At 43.6% G+C, this 13,319-nt stretch overlaps 1 protein-coding gene across 2 annotated transcripts in view; it reads left to right on the forward strand.

The window, feature by feature from the left end:
• Positions 1-2,996: 2,996 nt before the first annotated feature.
• Positions 2,997-13,319, forward strand: part of PBDC1 (polysaccharide biosynthesis domain containing 1) — a 44,780-nt gene continuing 34,457 nt past the window's right edge. The window contains exons 1-2 of one of the 2 annotated variants that reach the window (XM_085633837.1): positions 2,997-3,133; positions 5,982-6,047. In XM_085633837.1, the coding sequence (XP_085489963.1) occupies positions 3,083-3,133; positions 5,982-6,047 (117 nt within the window). In that variant the 5' untranslated portion in view covers positions 2,997-3,082. Of the gene's footprint in view, positions 3,138-5,981; positions 6,048-13,319 lie in introns of both variants that reach the window. The other variant, XM_085633839.1, reaches the window with a different exon arrangement.

Below are 13,319 nucleotides of genomic sequence, written 5' to 3' on the forward strand. Positions count from 1 at the left end.
ACGGGTCAATGAGATGTTGAAAATTTTTAAATCTCGGTGTGTTTCACTCGCCTTGTACGGAGCTGGCATTTGGGGCTATGCCCCGGCCGTGTCTCTCCAGGTCGAGGAGAATGTATTCCTGAAGAGACTTTTGTGCCTGCCAAGATCTGTTTCTAATGCCCTAGTGCACCATGAATTGGGTATTCATCACCTGGCTGATTTGATCCTGCTCAGGCCATTGATCCTATGGCGCTCCATTTGGATGAAAGAAGAGACCTCTTTGTGCAGAGCTATTATTTCTGACTGCCTTTCCCTGGACCACTATTTAAAGATTCCATGGTTAAAGTATGTTGTGGTTAATTTTCGGGAGTTCTTCAACATTGACATCACCGTGGATCATTATGGGGCCACCGAACTGTCCAAATTCGACCTTAGACAATGCCTCTTACAACAGCTTTCCATTAGAAGGCACCAAAAAAGCTCTGATCTTTCATCTTATGTTTTTTATCATGATCTAAATGAATGTGTGGGTTTCCAACCTTATTTGTCACAAGTAACCTGGAAGGCACATCGGTTTGTGTTGACTAGACTTAGAATGGGAGTAGCCCACAACCTTGTTGCCTTCCCCTCCTTGCACCTACATCCAGTTGGCCCGTGCCCATGTGACAACACTACCTCTCAAAGCACCGTGCACTTTCTCTTGCTATGTCAGCTGTATAAACATTTTCGGACTGCATATTTGAAACCCCTGTTTGTAAAATTTGGAGTTAGGTCAATACATGACTGCATGAGTTTGCTTTTTAATCTACATCACCCAGATGTTTGTTTTTACACGCCAACTTTTCTTCTTAAATCAATTAATGCATGGGAAAGTATGCTTTTTTAACTGTTTTAAACGATGTATTTCCTGCTTTGACTGACGTTTTACTATTGTCTTTTTAATGTCGTGCTTTTATGAACTTGTTTTTCTTTGTTCGAATAAAGCCTTATGAAATGAAATGAAATGAATTGAGTCGCATCCAGTTGTTTATAGCAGGTCAAATTGGATTGTAGTTGAAGGCAATGTGAATTTCTCTCAGTGGGGCAGTATGGTGTTCAGTGAGGGAGCGGATGTAGCACTGGGGGCAGAGCTGCCGAATTTTGAACTGAGGAACCAGGTTCAGCCTTCATGAGCAGTCCCCCAGACCACTCTCCTGAGGGAGCACATTCCCACGCTAGACACTCGGGACAGCGGTGACTGGATGCAGGTGAGACATCTGCCTTCCAGGCGGATGAAGCGGGCAACAGGCATGTGTGTCTCTGAATGCAGGGTTCCTTACTCCCTGTATTTTTCTGGATGTGTCAGTGCTGTCTGTCATTTTGTCTTTCTTTTTGGGTCAGTAACGCTGCCTATTAGTGTTTCTGTCTCTGTGGGGATAGAGTGATCTGCGCAGACTCAACCTCCTCAAACTGCTTCCCGCGTGCTGCGTGGCGTGTGTCATCAGTCTGCATTCTTTCTGGAGTCTTACAATTTTTTAGATACAAAGAAAAAAAACATTTTAGGTGAAAAAGGGAAGAAAGGGAAGCATGATAGGTTTTTGGTAAACAGTAGGTAAACATGAGTAGTGCGTCACGTGCTGAGGTTGCGGAAATTCGTTTCTTTTGCAGTTTTCCTGGTGTGCCTGGGTGAAAATGAACCCTTATTTACTACATCGCTGCCCACGTATCCAGAGGACACAGGTCCTGTCATGGCCCTGCAGCTGTCTGTGCCAGTCCCTCACGTCGTGTGTCACAATGCCCTCCTCCTCCTCCTCCTAAATGTTATCGTTCTGAGACGAATTCGGAAGGGTAGGAGCAGCCGCAGGTACTGGTCATCTAACGCCTTTTCTGGACGTTTTATTAAAACACCTTCCTGAGCTCCGCCCCTCCCGGACCCCCTCTTCCGGGGCCCCCTACCTACGCTCCCTTCACAGGGCCACCATGAGCCTAGAGCCGCCCCTGCACCAACTAAGTCAAGGGTGTTTATACACAATTCTTGCATTTGGAATAAGAATTTTTACACATTCATCGTAGTGTGAGTGAATGTCTAATTTATTCAGCAAATCAGAGCACATTTAAAATCAACATCATTTTACCTTAACACTTAACCACTAACCCGCTACAATAATATTTATTCTGCACCCGCTATGCTAATATCATCCAGAGATGCTCGAATCAAAAATAGATCCAGTAACAGTAATGTATTATGTGAATGAAAAGGCATCATTGAACAAGTGGAAGACATTGCAACATGTTGCAAGTTACAGCTGAACTATGGAAGGTTCATCATGAGCAAAACAAAAATAGCTGAAAAATCGCAATAATTTCAAGTTGACTGTGTGCTGCTGATCTTGTGGGGGGGGGGATGTGTTTAGGGGAAGGAAGCACTGGATAAGCGACAGAGATGAGTAAGTAATTGCATCAGTCTGTACGTGTGAAATCAAGCATGGAATTGCATTTTGTTCATTGCTAATAATACACACAAATATAAATCCATAAAAATCTCTTACACGTGTGTAATAAAAGATGCAGGATCACGAACATAGAATAATCTTGATTCACATGTAATAACAATGTGGGCACTTAGAGAAAGAAAATGGTAAACGAACACGTCTTCTGTTACTCTTGGCAATGCTGTCAGGGCATTAAGGTATTTTTGAATCATGTTTGAAAACACATTACTTCCAATAAATGACACTCGATGCAGTAATATATTTTTTCATTTTTATGAATCTTTATCATATTTTTCAAGAAATTTGCTGCCTGATTTACAGGTTAGAACTAATAATTGCTCGGTTCGCACTTCGGCCGTTAGAGACGACCATTCGCCCAAGTTTAAGGCACCAAATACTAGAGCTCGTAAGATTATTGTATTGCGAAAAGAGAGGTTAGCAGTGGCAAACTTTGAAGGATCCTGTTGCCTGACCCTGCCATGGCTCCCGCCCGTGACATAAATTGGAGCGCGTTCGCAATTGGCCATATTTACGCGTGCGCATATCGTGAAATTCGATAGTTCGCAATACACGAGGCAGGACAACGGAAGTAGGGTGAGAGGTGACAAGTTGTCGGGAACGCTTCAGTTGTCATGGCGCAAGAAGGAACAGGAGGCAGAGCCACCAGAAGTCTGGGGGACCTGGTGGGTGAGGCGGGGCAGTTTGGTAGATCTTTTGAATGGGGATGTGGGACCCTGTGGGGTTGTCCATGGTAGGTAGTGGGGTGTTGCAGGGGGTACCCTGATAATTTGTTATGAGAATTATCTGAGTCTGTCATCAGTGAAGAGTTTTTATTGGAGAAGGATGCTAGTGATGTTAACTAGATTCTGAAGTCTCCCCACCCGCCCCCCCCTCTTGTTAAGCGGCAGAGTGTCTAGACTAGAGGTGGAAGCATGATTAAGTCTATGGCGGGTTGTGGGAGTTAAATGAGGAGTATTTAATGTAAATATAGGGGATTTTGTGCTCTAAAACAGAGTATGCTTGACGTGGAAGGGGCTCTTGTCATTTCCACTTGGTGTGGTTGGTCACTGATTGGGGTGTCTGAAGGATAGAAACAGATATGTTAATGATTGTGGTGTAGTTTGGAGATGGAGGGTACAATTAGATCCGGTTCCAGAATGTGGGATCTGGGAAGGACATGAAGAAGCATAGGTGGTCCATAAAGATAAATGTGGTTGTCCAGAGACTCCCAGGTGTCTGAGAGCTAGGTCTAGGCATGCTGGATGGTCTTGTACGGGTGTAAGCATATGCTTCTAACTGCTGGGTTCTCTTTACTAGTTTAGACTGTATATTCCTAGAGGTTTAAACCTATGGGCTTTATCTTTTCTGCTCTCCCCCCCCCCCCTCTCCTTTATCTCTGTCTCACCTTCCTTGCTCTTGAATTCACCCTCCTTTCTCTCCACTTTACCTTGCTGTCCCGCTCACCTCACCCTCTTCCTTCCACCTCACTCTCTTCACATCATCCTACTCTCTTGCCACCTTCTCCACCTGTTTCCGCGCTGCGCCCTTCTTTCTCTACTTCACTTCACATTTCTCTCACCTCATCCTCCTCTCTTTGTGCCTTATCCTACTTTGTCTCTGCTGACTGCGCCGTCCTCTCAGTGTCAATTAACTCTTGCTCCACCTCACCCTTTTCTTTCTTCCTCCCCCTCTTCTCTGTACATCACCCTCCTCCCTTTCTGACTCACCCTCCTTCTCGCCCTCTCACTATCCTCCATCCTGGCTCAGCCCTTTTATCCTTCCAGCCCTCTCTCCACATCACCCATCTCTCTTATCAGTTTAGGACCCGAGGAGTAAAACCAGTACTATAATCAGGGCCACTGGAATTATACAACACAGAAAGACTAAATTAAGCAGCTGGGTTGACTAAATTTTGCAGTGTAACGCGAGATAGTGTTTTATTATTTTGTAACTCTTTACACGTTAACACGGTCTGGAAAAAGGATTTGCGTCATTATTACCAGTTTAAAATGCAAGTACAGCAGTAAGAAACTGAAAAGAGAACAGTAAACCTTTGCAAAGGGCCTTCCACTGTGCAGCAACATATGACCGCATTTTTAGTAAATTTTGATCGGGTTAAGAGAGCTCTTTGTTGAACTCTGCGAATTATGCAGCAGATTATATACTTTGACAAATCCATATTTGGGTGTAAAGCTTTGTGACTGCATAATTACATAATTCCAGTGGCCCTGACTATAATCCTTTTCTGTCTGTTCATGTGACATAATGAGAGAATTTGTTGGGAGAAAATAAATGCACAGTCACCAGTGCGCCCAAAATGGGGTGTCTGTTCTTTAAGTTCCTTGTAATTATATTTGCGAGCTCTGTGTTCTGCGAGCACTTTGGGAGATTGAGACTAGGCAGGACAGTGGCAGCACAGTTTGCCAGTGCTGCCATTGAATTGTTGCCAGTCATTTCTTTCCCATAATAAATATTTGCATTGCTTCTTCCCATTCTGTATCAGTGTTGTGTTAGTGAAACTTGACAAGTCTTTTCACTTAAGAGTCTAAACAGTGGCGTTGCCTGTTTTTTTTTTTTTTTTTGCTCAATATAGTGCCGTAAGCAGGGATACTGGAATTATGCAGTTCTGCAGCCGCAGGGTATTCCGCATGATTCCGAATTTGTCACATAATCCATCTAACTTGCAAATTTTAACAAATTATTTCTAGCTCAAACGGATCAAAAGTTTCTAAAAACACAGTGACACATGTTGTTGCGCAGTGGAAGGTCCTTCACAAATGATTGATTAACTTTCAGTTGCCTATTGCTGTATTTTGGTGTTAAATTGGTACCAACAACGTGTAATATTTGCCAAGACAGTGTTAACATATAAAACGTAAAAAATAATGAAGTAATACTATCTCAAAATGTGCCTTACGCAGAGTAATATGCCTTTTCCCGCCATGTAATTTGGCCAAATTCTGTACTGTAATTTGATTTTCACTGGCTGCATAATTCCAGTGGCCCCGGCCATTAGTTAGGACTACCACCACAGTAGAAATAAAATAGAAAACACTACTAAGATATATATATCCTGCTTGTATGCACATTTTCACTTTTCTTATAATGGCAAAATCCTTCACAATGTTCCTGCCAGGAAACTGTTTTCCTCTCTTAATAAGTGTGTTAGCTTATGGCCTTGATATAGTGGGGGTGTCTCGGGTACTCCTTCTATTTACACTTGCACAGGAATAGCAATCACCCCCTTTGACCCCATTGTTGTCCCCAGGCACTTATGGTAGCCCAAGGAATTAGGCTTTGATAGCGGGCTGCAGTCCTGTCTTTCTTTTTTCATTACGTAAAATAACAAATTATTGTTTTCTACTTGTGAATGGGCCTTGGGTGGGCCATGGAGCTATTTTCGGAAGACTGGGCCCACCTGGTCCACCCTTTAGAACCTGGTTTGGGAGTATAGCTATGTAAGATGGGGCCCGTGGGCCTTTATTGTAAGTTCACAAACACTGTTGTTTCTGATACTCTCATTCTTCTCAGGGCCCCAATGAAGCGATGGCTGCCGCACATGCTTTGTCCCTTCCAGCTGACCAGTATGGAAATGATGTAAGTATCTCTTCGAAGCGTGGGGGCGAATGTTGTGTTCAGCTATACCATGTTTTCTTGAGGGTTTCTGTACTTTGCCCTCAAGTGTGGTTTTTCTAGTTAATATCACATTTATCACGGAGTGCTCCTCTTCACAGTGGGAAGGGAGCCATGTTTGTTTTTTTTTGCTCTGAACCTGGGAAAGTAGAGGTGGATTGTGATGGGTGCAAGTAAAAAAAATTAAATTAAAAAAACGCACTATTAGATTTAAAATATGGAATATTGCACTCAATATAATCTTTTAGAAATCTATAGATTGTGAGATCTAGTGAGAGAGAACCCCAATCCTTTAGCTGTTTGTGTGCGTAAATGTAAAGTTAAAAAAAAGAAGAAAACTACAAAATGTAATTGGAGACTCGTAGAACAAGCATTTGCAACGCATTAGGTCTCGCATTTGCGAGAGTTTGAGTTATTGGCATTGTAAATGACAATGCGTTTTATTTATGTGTTTTGAAAACCTGCAAGCCCTGCGTAAATACGCACTTTGTATTTGTAGTCCTCGCAGTAACTGTGCCTCTTTTACTGCCAGCCTTGCTTCTTGTAAGCAAGGACTATACGTACAAAGTGCGTGTTTACGCACTGCTCGCAGGTTTTCAAAACACATAAATAAAAGACATTGTCATTTACAATGCCAATAGCTCAACCTCCTGCAAATGCGAGACCTATTGCATTGCAAATGCTTGTTGAGCCATAGGAAGGCAGGGACGGTGATGCCAGACCAAGCCTTTCAAAAGCAGGAGGGAGGCCTCTGCAGCCAAAACAGACCTCATTCTTTGAATGCACAGCAAATGTGACAAGATAAGAGCAAAATGTACAGCCCTGTTTACAACAGAGCTCTGTAAACCACAAGCACTGGTCTCCAGTGCTCCAACTTAAAGAAAGAAATAGAGCTCACACGCTCTGAGTAACACATGTAACAGGGGCAGTCCTTGAAAATGGGCTGAGCTTTTTGAATACAGCATGTCTCGCAGAGACTGCGTAAGCGCTGTCTAGGCTAGACCTAAAAAGGAGACCACGAAAGCTGGCTTTTTGAAGGCTCGCACCTAAGCATGATTTGGTTGTTGCTGATCTGAATCAGGGTCTCGATGGAAGGTATCCCTTTCAGAAAGCTGAGTGCAGCGGTCACTGCAGGATTTTTTAAGAGTACTATTAAAATGATATAGTTTAAAGATTTTTTTTTCTTTAGGGTTTGTGAAGCGGTGCCACCCTTGTATGTATGATTTCTAGGCAGCTCTGTGTTCCAGTGCCCAATCAGTGAGCTCGATAATTATGCAAGAAAACTGCAGATACTCCTTGTGCTTTACTTTTGGTTGCCAACAGAGCTGTGCTGTGATGGTAGTGGTGCATTTAAAGTGTACCTCCATTCTGAGAGAGGCTACTACATTGCTGTGTGATTATAATCGGAGGCACAGGCTTTTTTTTTTTTTTTTTTACCTATACCTGTGTAGGGCACCTGCTTACTGGCTCTTTCATGTAAAAAGTCTATTCCTTTCCCATAAGTGAATATTGTATTTCTTTGGTACCCTTGTGTGTACTGTATAAAATGGATGTATTAATTTTATTAAGGAGTTAATAAGGCATTACGTGCATTCTTTCGGTTACTTCAGAGCACTTTACGGAAGGAAAAATGACCTTCGTGACATTTTAAGGAAGTAAGACTCGAAGCAGCAAGGGTCAAAGACCACATTCCATTTTCTTTGAATGAGAACCATTTTGTATGTTGCGTACTATCAAAGGCAAGACTGAGTATGTTTATGCATGTAGTATTTGTATAGTGCAAATGTAGCAAAAAGGCAGAGGAGCGCAGTACAGGAAACGTACAGTGAACTAGTGGTTAGCGAGGTAGCTGGATTCTGGGAGCAGAAGTGTGCTCTTACTACATTGTGATTAACAGTTACGTTTTCTGAACCTCATGTGGTTGGTTTCATATCTTAGGTTTGGGGTAAAGGCGTTCCAACGGACCTTGTCCTTACATCCCCTCTGACCTGTCTCCAAGTTTTGTTCTCTGGTATCAATGTCGATCGATAAGTTGGGTAGATGTTGAATGAGCGTTCTGGTTAGAAGTTGATGAAGAGCAGTTTCCATAGATATGAAGGACATTTGGACCAGTATGTCATGTTCATGGTGGATAAGGCAAATTTGGCCAAAGCATATACTGGAAGCCAGTGGAGTGCTTTAAGGATGTTTGGTGTGTTCCCACTTGCGTAGGTTGAGGCACTTCTGGCTGTTGTGTGTATTCTTTGGCGCTCGACCAAGAGATTTGTGACAGTGGTTGCAGTTGGTGGGCAGCCGCCCTTGTTTTTTGGGGACTGAGACTGCTTTTCCTTGTCATACTTGGACCTGGAACAAGAGAGAGACAGAAAAGTGAGAGAGAAAACAAAAGATTAAAAAAGGAGCTGTAAGAGGGAAATAAAGAGGAAGTGTAGGATGGTGGAAAAAAGAGGTGAGCGCTAAATTAGGGAGCATTGAGATACACATATGGATATCTATAAGGCACTGATTTCCGATGAGGTGTATAGAGGTGCTAGGTTTCACCCACAGGAAGCTCTTCAACAAATGGTTCAATTAGTCCAATAACGAAGTAATGCTGGTTATGCTCTCTGGTCCATTTCGAGCAGGAAGCTAATTTGTGAATGTTTGGCATACATATTTTAAGGAGGCATGTAAAGATATTAATAACGATACATGAAAAAGATGATACTCAAGGGATGCAGCAGGATCTATTTATTTGGATGATTAGAAATCATCTGATCCTGAGCTTCTGGGTACTGTTGGAGAGAAGATAGGACCCATTACAGTGCATGTCCTGCTGTCAGTAGCGGCTGCTCTCACTCCCAAGTGGTAGGGCAGCACAGGAAAAATACCTAAAAAAAACAAAAACCCAGAGAAAAATAATGGGAAAAAAATCTGAGTACTTACCTGCTGCTGCCGGACGCCGCCTTGCTCCTGTCCTGATCCTTGCCTCCCGGAAGTCCACTTACAAGTGCACACTGCGCAGGCTTCCGTAATGCCAATCAAGACGGTGCTCTTATGCTGGGAAGACTATTAACCAGCATGAGAGAAGTGCTGAATTGGTCTGAACGGCATAGTTGGCACGCAGACAGGGCCTAGGAGCCTGTGTCAGTTCTCCACCCTGCTGTGCAAGACAGCTCAGTTTGGAAAAATGCTAAGTGCACATGTTGGTTTGGCGGTGCTAACTAAGACTGCTTGCCAAACAGACATGGGCACTTACAGTGCCCCACCACACCTCCTACCTGTTGAGTCTCGTCGCGATGGCTGCGCTCCAAGACCCGGCTGGCTCTTTGAAAAATAAAATTATGATAAAATGGTTTTATTATCATTTTATTTTTCCATTTGCCTCTGCTGGCTGTCAGCAGAGGGGCGACACTCCTTCACTGTAACGGAGGAGCTGCCGCTGCTAGCTGTGCCTGCACAGGCCTTTCTGGCAGAATTGCTTTTTCAACATTGGTGGGCAGTTTGAGAATTATAAGGGCACTTTAGCTGTCATCCAGACAGGGAAAGGGGCCTTTGCCACATGTTGATCAGTGTCCTTTTAGTACTCCCTCTATGAGCGATATCTGAGGTTTGATGATCGTGGAGACGGTAGATAAGTTCTTCATAATCATGACATCCTATCTTTTCCAGAATTTTCCAGAGGAAAACGAGATGGAACTAGGTCAGTAATTGGCCATGATTTTATAGGTTACCAATGTGATTTTTATTTGTGGGGTGATGGAGCATTTTACAGGCTCAAGGATGAAGCTGGAGAGTACAAACGTATGATCATGTTTTGTCTGCCACAAGTGTGGGCGTGCAGAGGTAGAGTTACTTCATGCATTTTTCTGAGTGAGGAACCATAGCCCTTTCCATTGGTGTGGAAGAAGTGAAGTCTGTAGCAGAGCAGTGAAGATAGGAGTTTAGAGGTGCACTAATGTGATTTTCATAATGGGCTTGGATATTTTTAATTCTGTTTTAAGGACTCAAGAACGTTAAGATTTGCAATGTTTACTTTTTAGTCGATCGTAGATATTGAAAATGTCTTTAGTCTGATCCGTTGCCTCAAATATATGTTTATAAAAGTAATCATTTTAGTCTCTCTTGAGAGCTTTTCAAGTGCCTTTTGTAGCGGCTTGTCATCAAGTCAATCAAGGTTCCGTTTAGCATGTTGAATTGTAGGAAGTTATTCATTGTAGCACATGTTGATGGGCTTGGTGCACATTAAAATGTCTAGAGCAGAAAAAGTATTGCAGTAGAGGTGGTTAAGTAGTATGATGCAGGGTGGCAGCACTATAGGTTGATTCAAACACCTCTTTGTGAATATATGGTCCCTTTGTGCTGTGATGGTAATGTCCTTCAGACACCAGGCCAAGGACACCTGAGCCCGTCAAAACGGGTATCTTTGTGGACACTGTTCAGGAAGCCTGCAAAATCTGGACAGTAACATCTTTTAACTTTAATATGTGGCAGACTCTTATTGGTTTGGTCAAACCATCGAAACCCACTATATGGATATAGGATCTCTATCCTTCAGCTAGCATTTGACTGTTCTTTGACTCCTCACTGAAGAGACCCGTGCATGAGAGACACCGTAATACCAGGTGTAGAATCTCTGCTGTATTGATACTCTCCCTCCTATACTGGGCTTAAGCAAGGAAATGTCTGGCATCACCTAGCTTCTGTGATTTGAGCAGAAGAGAAGCACCTGTCTGTCTTTCAGAGAGCTATACTGGTCATGCCAGGAGGAGTGACCTGTCTCTCGGGGAGATCTACTTGAGGCCCATTTGGCTGTAGTGACCTGCATGAAGCAGCTTGACTTAGTGAGACTTCTCAGGAGTCAAAGTCATCCTAGCCCACATGCCTAGGAAAAGCATGAACATCCAGGTCACAAAACTGCTCTCTCACCTTAACAGACCAAGAAGAGAGGGCCTGCTTTGTCCTGGAGTCATCCTGCATCCATAGACTGTGTTGTGTGTGTGTGTGTGTGTGTGTGTGTCTGTCTGTCTGTCTCTCTGACGTCCCTGGCAGCACCAAAGACTTTACTTGTGGAAGATGGTGTTGTTTGGATGGTGGGGATTTTGGGATATCCTTTTTCAAAGGCAAAAATTTGACTGACTATTTTGGAACATCCTTTATATCCTTGTGTGTTAGTATATCGAAGCACAGCTCCCATTCCATAATCTCTTACTGCACCCCATCAGTCAAACGTTTTTGAAACTAGAGAGACCAAACCCTTCCAAAGTTAAGAATAAACCTTAAAGAGTTGACTGTATGGCTTGATGTTAAGAGAAAACGTGAGAACTAGCGCAAGAGGGCTCTGAAGGAGATTGTGGGTTGCAATTCCGGATTTTTTTTTGCCCAACATAATTTTAAGGTTACCTTTTATTTATCTGTTACTCAAACATAATTTTATATTTATAAGTAAAGAACTAACTGGACGTAGAAAGCATTAAGACCTTGATTAAGTGTGAGGTATTTACTACATCCGGTAAATACCAAAACCCTAGAGTGAGGTATTTATTGGCTGAGGCAAGCAACTCTTATTCCACATTTTCTCCTTGGTAATGAGGCATAACTTGGCGATTCGGTATTTACCACACAAACTTTTAAACGTTTTGCCTTTTTTGTGCCTTGTACCCCTATAAACTTTGGCAGGTTTGGCCTGCTGAAACTTTTTAAGGTGGAAAACAAAAGCCTAATGGAATTTGACCCAATTCTTATTGGCTTTTTTATGTTCTTCAGTTTTTTAAGAGTATATGTAAGCTACAGCATTGATTAAGCAAACATTAGTCATGGAAAAACCGGAACACTTTAATTATGTAGCAGACTATAAGTGATTTGAAATGTTTTTTTTTTTTTTTTTTCCCAGTGAAATTTTATATGTTTATATTGTTTGTGCGTGTCCATCTATCTACCTATCTATGCAAGGAAAATTATCTTTGCAGAGAGCAAAGAATAGCAAACCCTCTCCAATCAGGTGAATGAAATCCAGTTAGTTTATTGCACTGACAACACAAGCATTGTAAATGCAATAGGTCTTGCTTGTGTTTGAGTTAGAGCCTTTGGCATTGTAAATGGCGATGTATTTTACTCCTGCGTTATGGAGTGCATGTTTGCGGTGTGTAGTGGAATTATGTGGATTGGATTGTAATAGTTGTGGAGCAGCATGAAGCATAAGAAGAGTTGGGAGGAAAAGAGCAGTGTGAGCCAGTGCGTGGAACTAACGCGCGGTCAACTTTCTGCAACGAACTGCCCCACAAAGATCGATATAGTTGCACAAACTCACCAGGCCAGCTGGATGCAGTGCGGCCCTGCTCAGAGCCCCCCTCCGGGCCAGATAACCGCCGCCTGTAGCCAGTAAGCCACCCCTCAGGCTTCTTCCAGCGCACCCCATGCTGAGCACCTCCAGCCCTGCGAAACGGCACTACTCATGTTAGGGGGACCGCAGCGACCAAGTAGAGCCTAGATGAAAGCGAGGTCTCCGGCTGGAGAGGAGCGAAGAGGCGAACGAGCGTTCCAATTCCTTAACATGTCCGGTCAGCGAACGAGGCGCTGGTGGCGTGCGTGGCTCTCTCCTCGCTCTCCCTCCTTCCCTCTCTCCTGTCTGCTTTCTTTGGGATCTGGGCAGACGGATCCTGGAACGCCCGCTGATGCCGACAATGGCCTCCAGGCTGCCTAAGGCACGGAGGGTAAAGAGAGCTCGGAAATGCTGGCTCAAGGGCCGGCTCTGGTCTACCAGCTCCCGGCTGAGGCGCTGCACTTCCTCCTTCGGCACCATCTTTCCCCGTACAGCTGCCGGTGTGTCTTTAATTGCCGCATCGGCCCGAAGCACAGAGCGCAGCTATCTTAGAACAGGCATAACTAAACAACCGGGACCAACCAACCCTCGAAATACATATTTATGAGACTGGCAATGCTTGGACGTGCTGTAAAGTACACTTTATTTTTATTTCTTTTAACTTCAACGATTACGACATTCAAGATTTGTTCGGCTAAAGGCAATGATGAAGCCAAGCTTTTATAAACACGCACCCCTGTTTAGGCTCCCAAATGGTAATGGATGGACGTGAAAATAGAAACAAGCGCAGCCGAAGCGGACCACGCTGAAAATGAAAATAAGAGTGCCTACAGACTTACAAAGGAGACCGTGTAACTCCGCCAGTAAACGATCCAGTCCTGGTGGGCGGGGCCAAAAGGAGACAGGGCGGCAACAAGGAGGGACTAAGAAGCCTCCTT

This window comes from Triturus cristatus, chromosome 11 (genome assembly GCF_964204655.1).
Source record: "Triturus cristatus chromosome 11, aTriCri1.1, whole genome shotgun sequence".
Classification (NCBI taxonomy): Eukaryota; Metazoa; Chordata; class Amphibia; order Caudata; family Salamandridae; genus Triturus; species Triturus cristatus.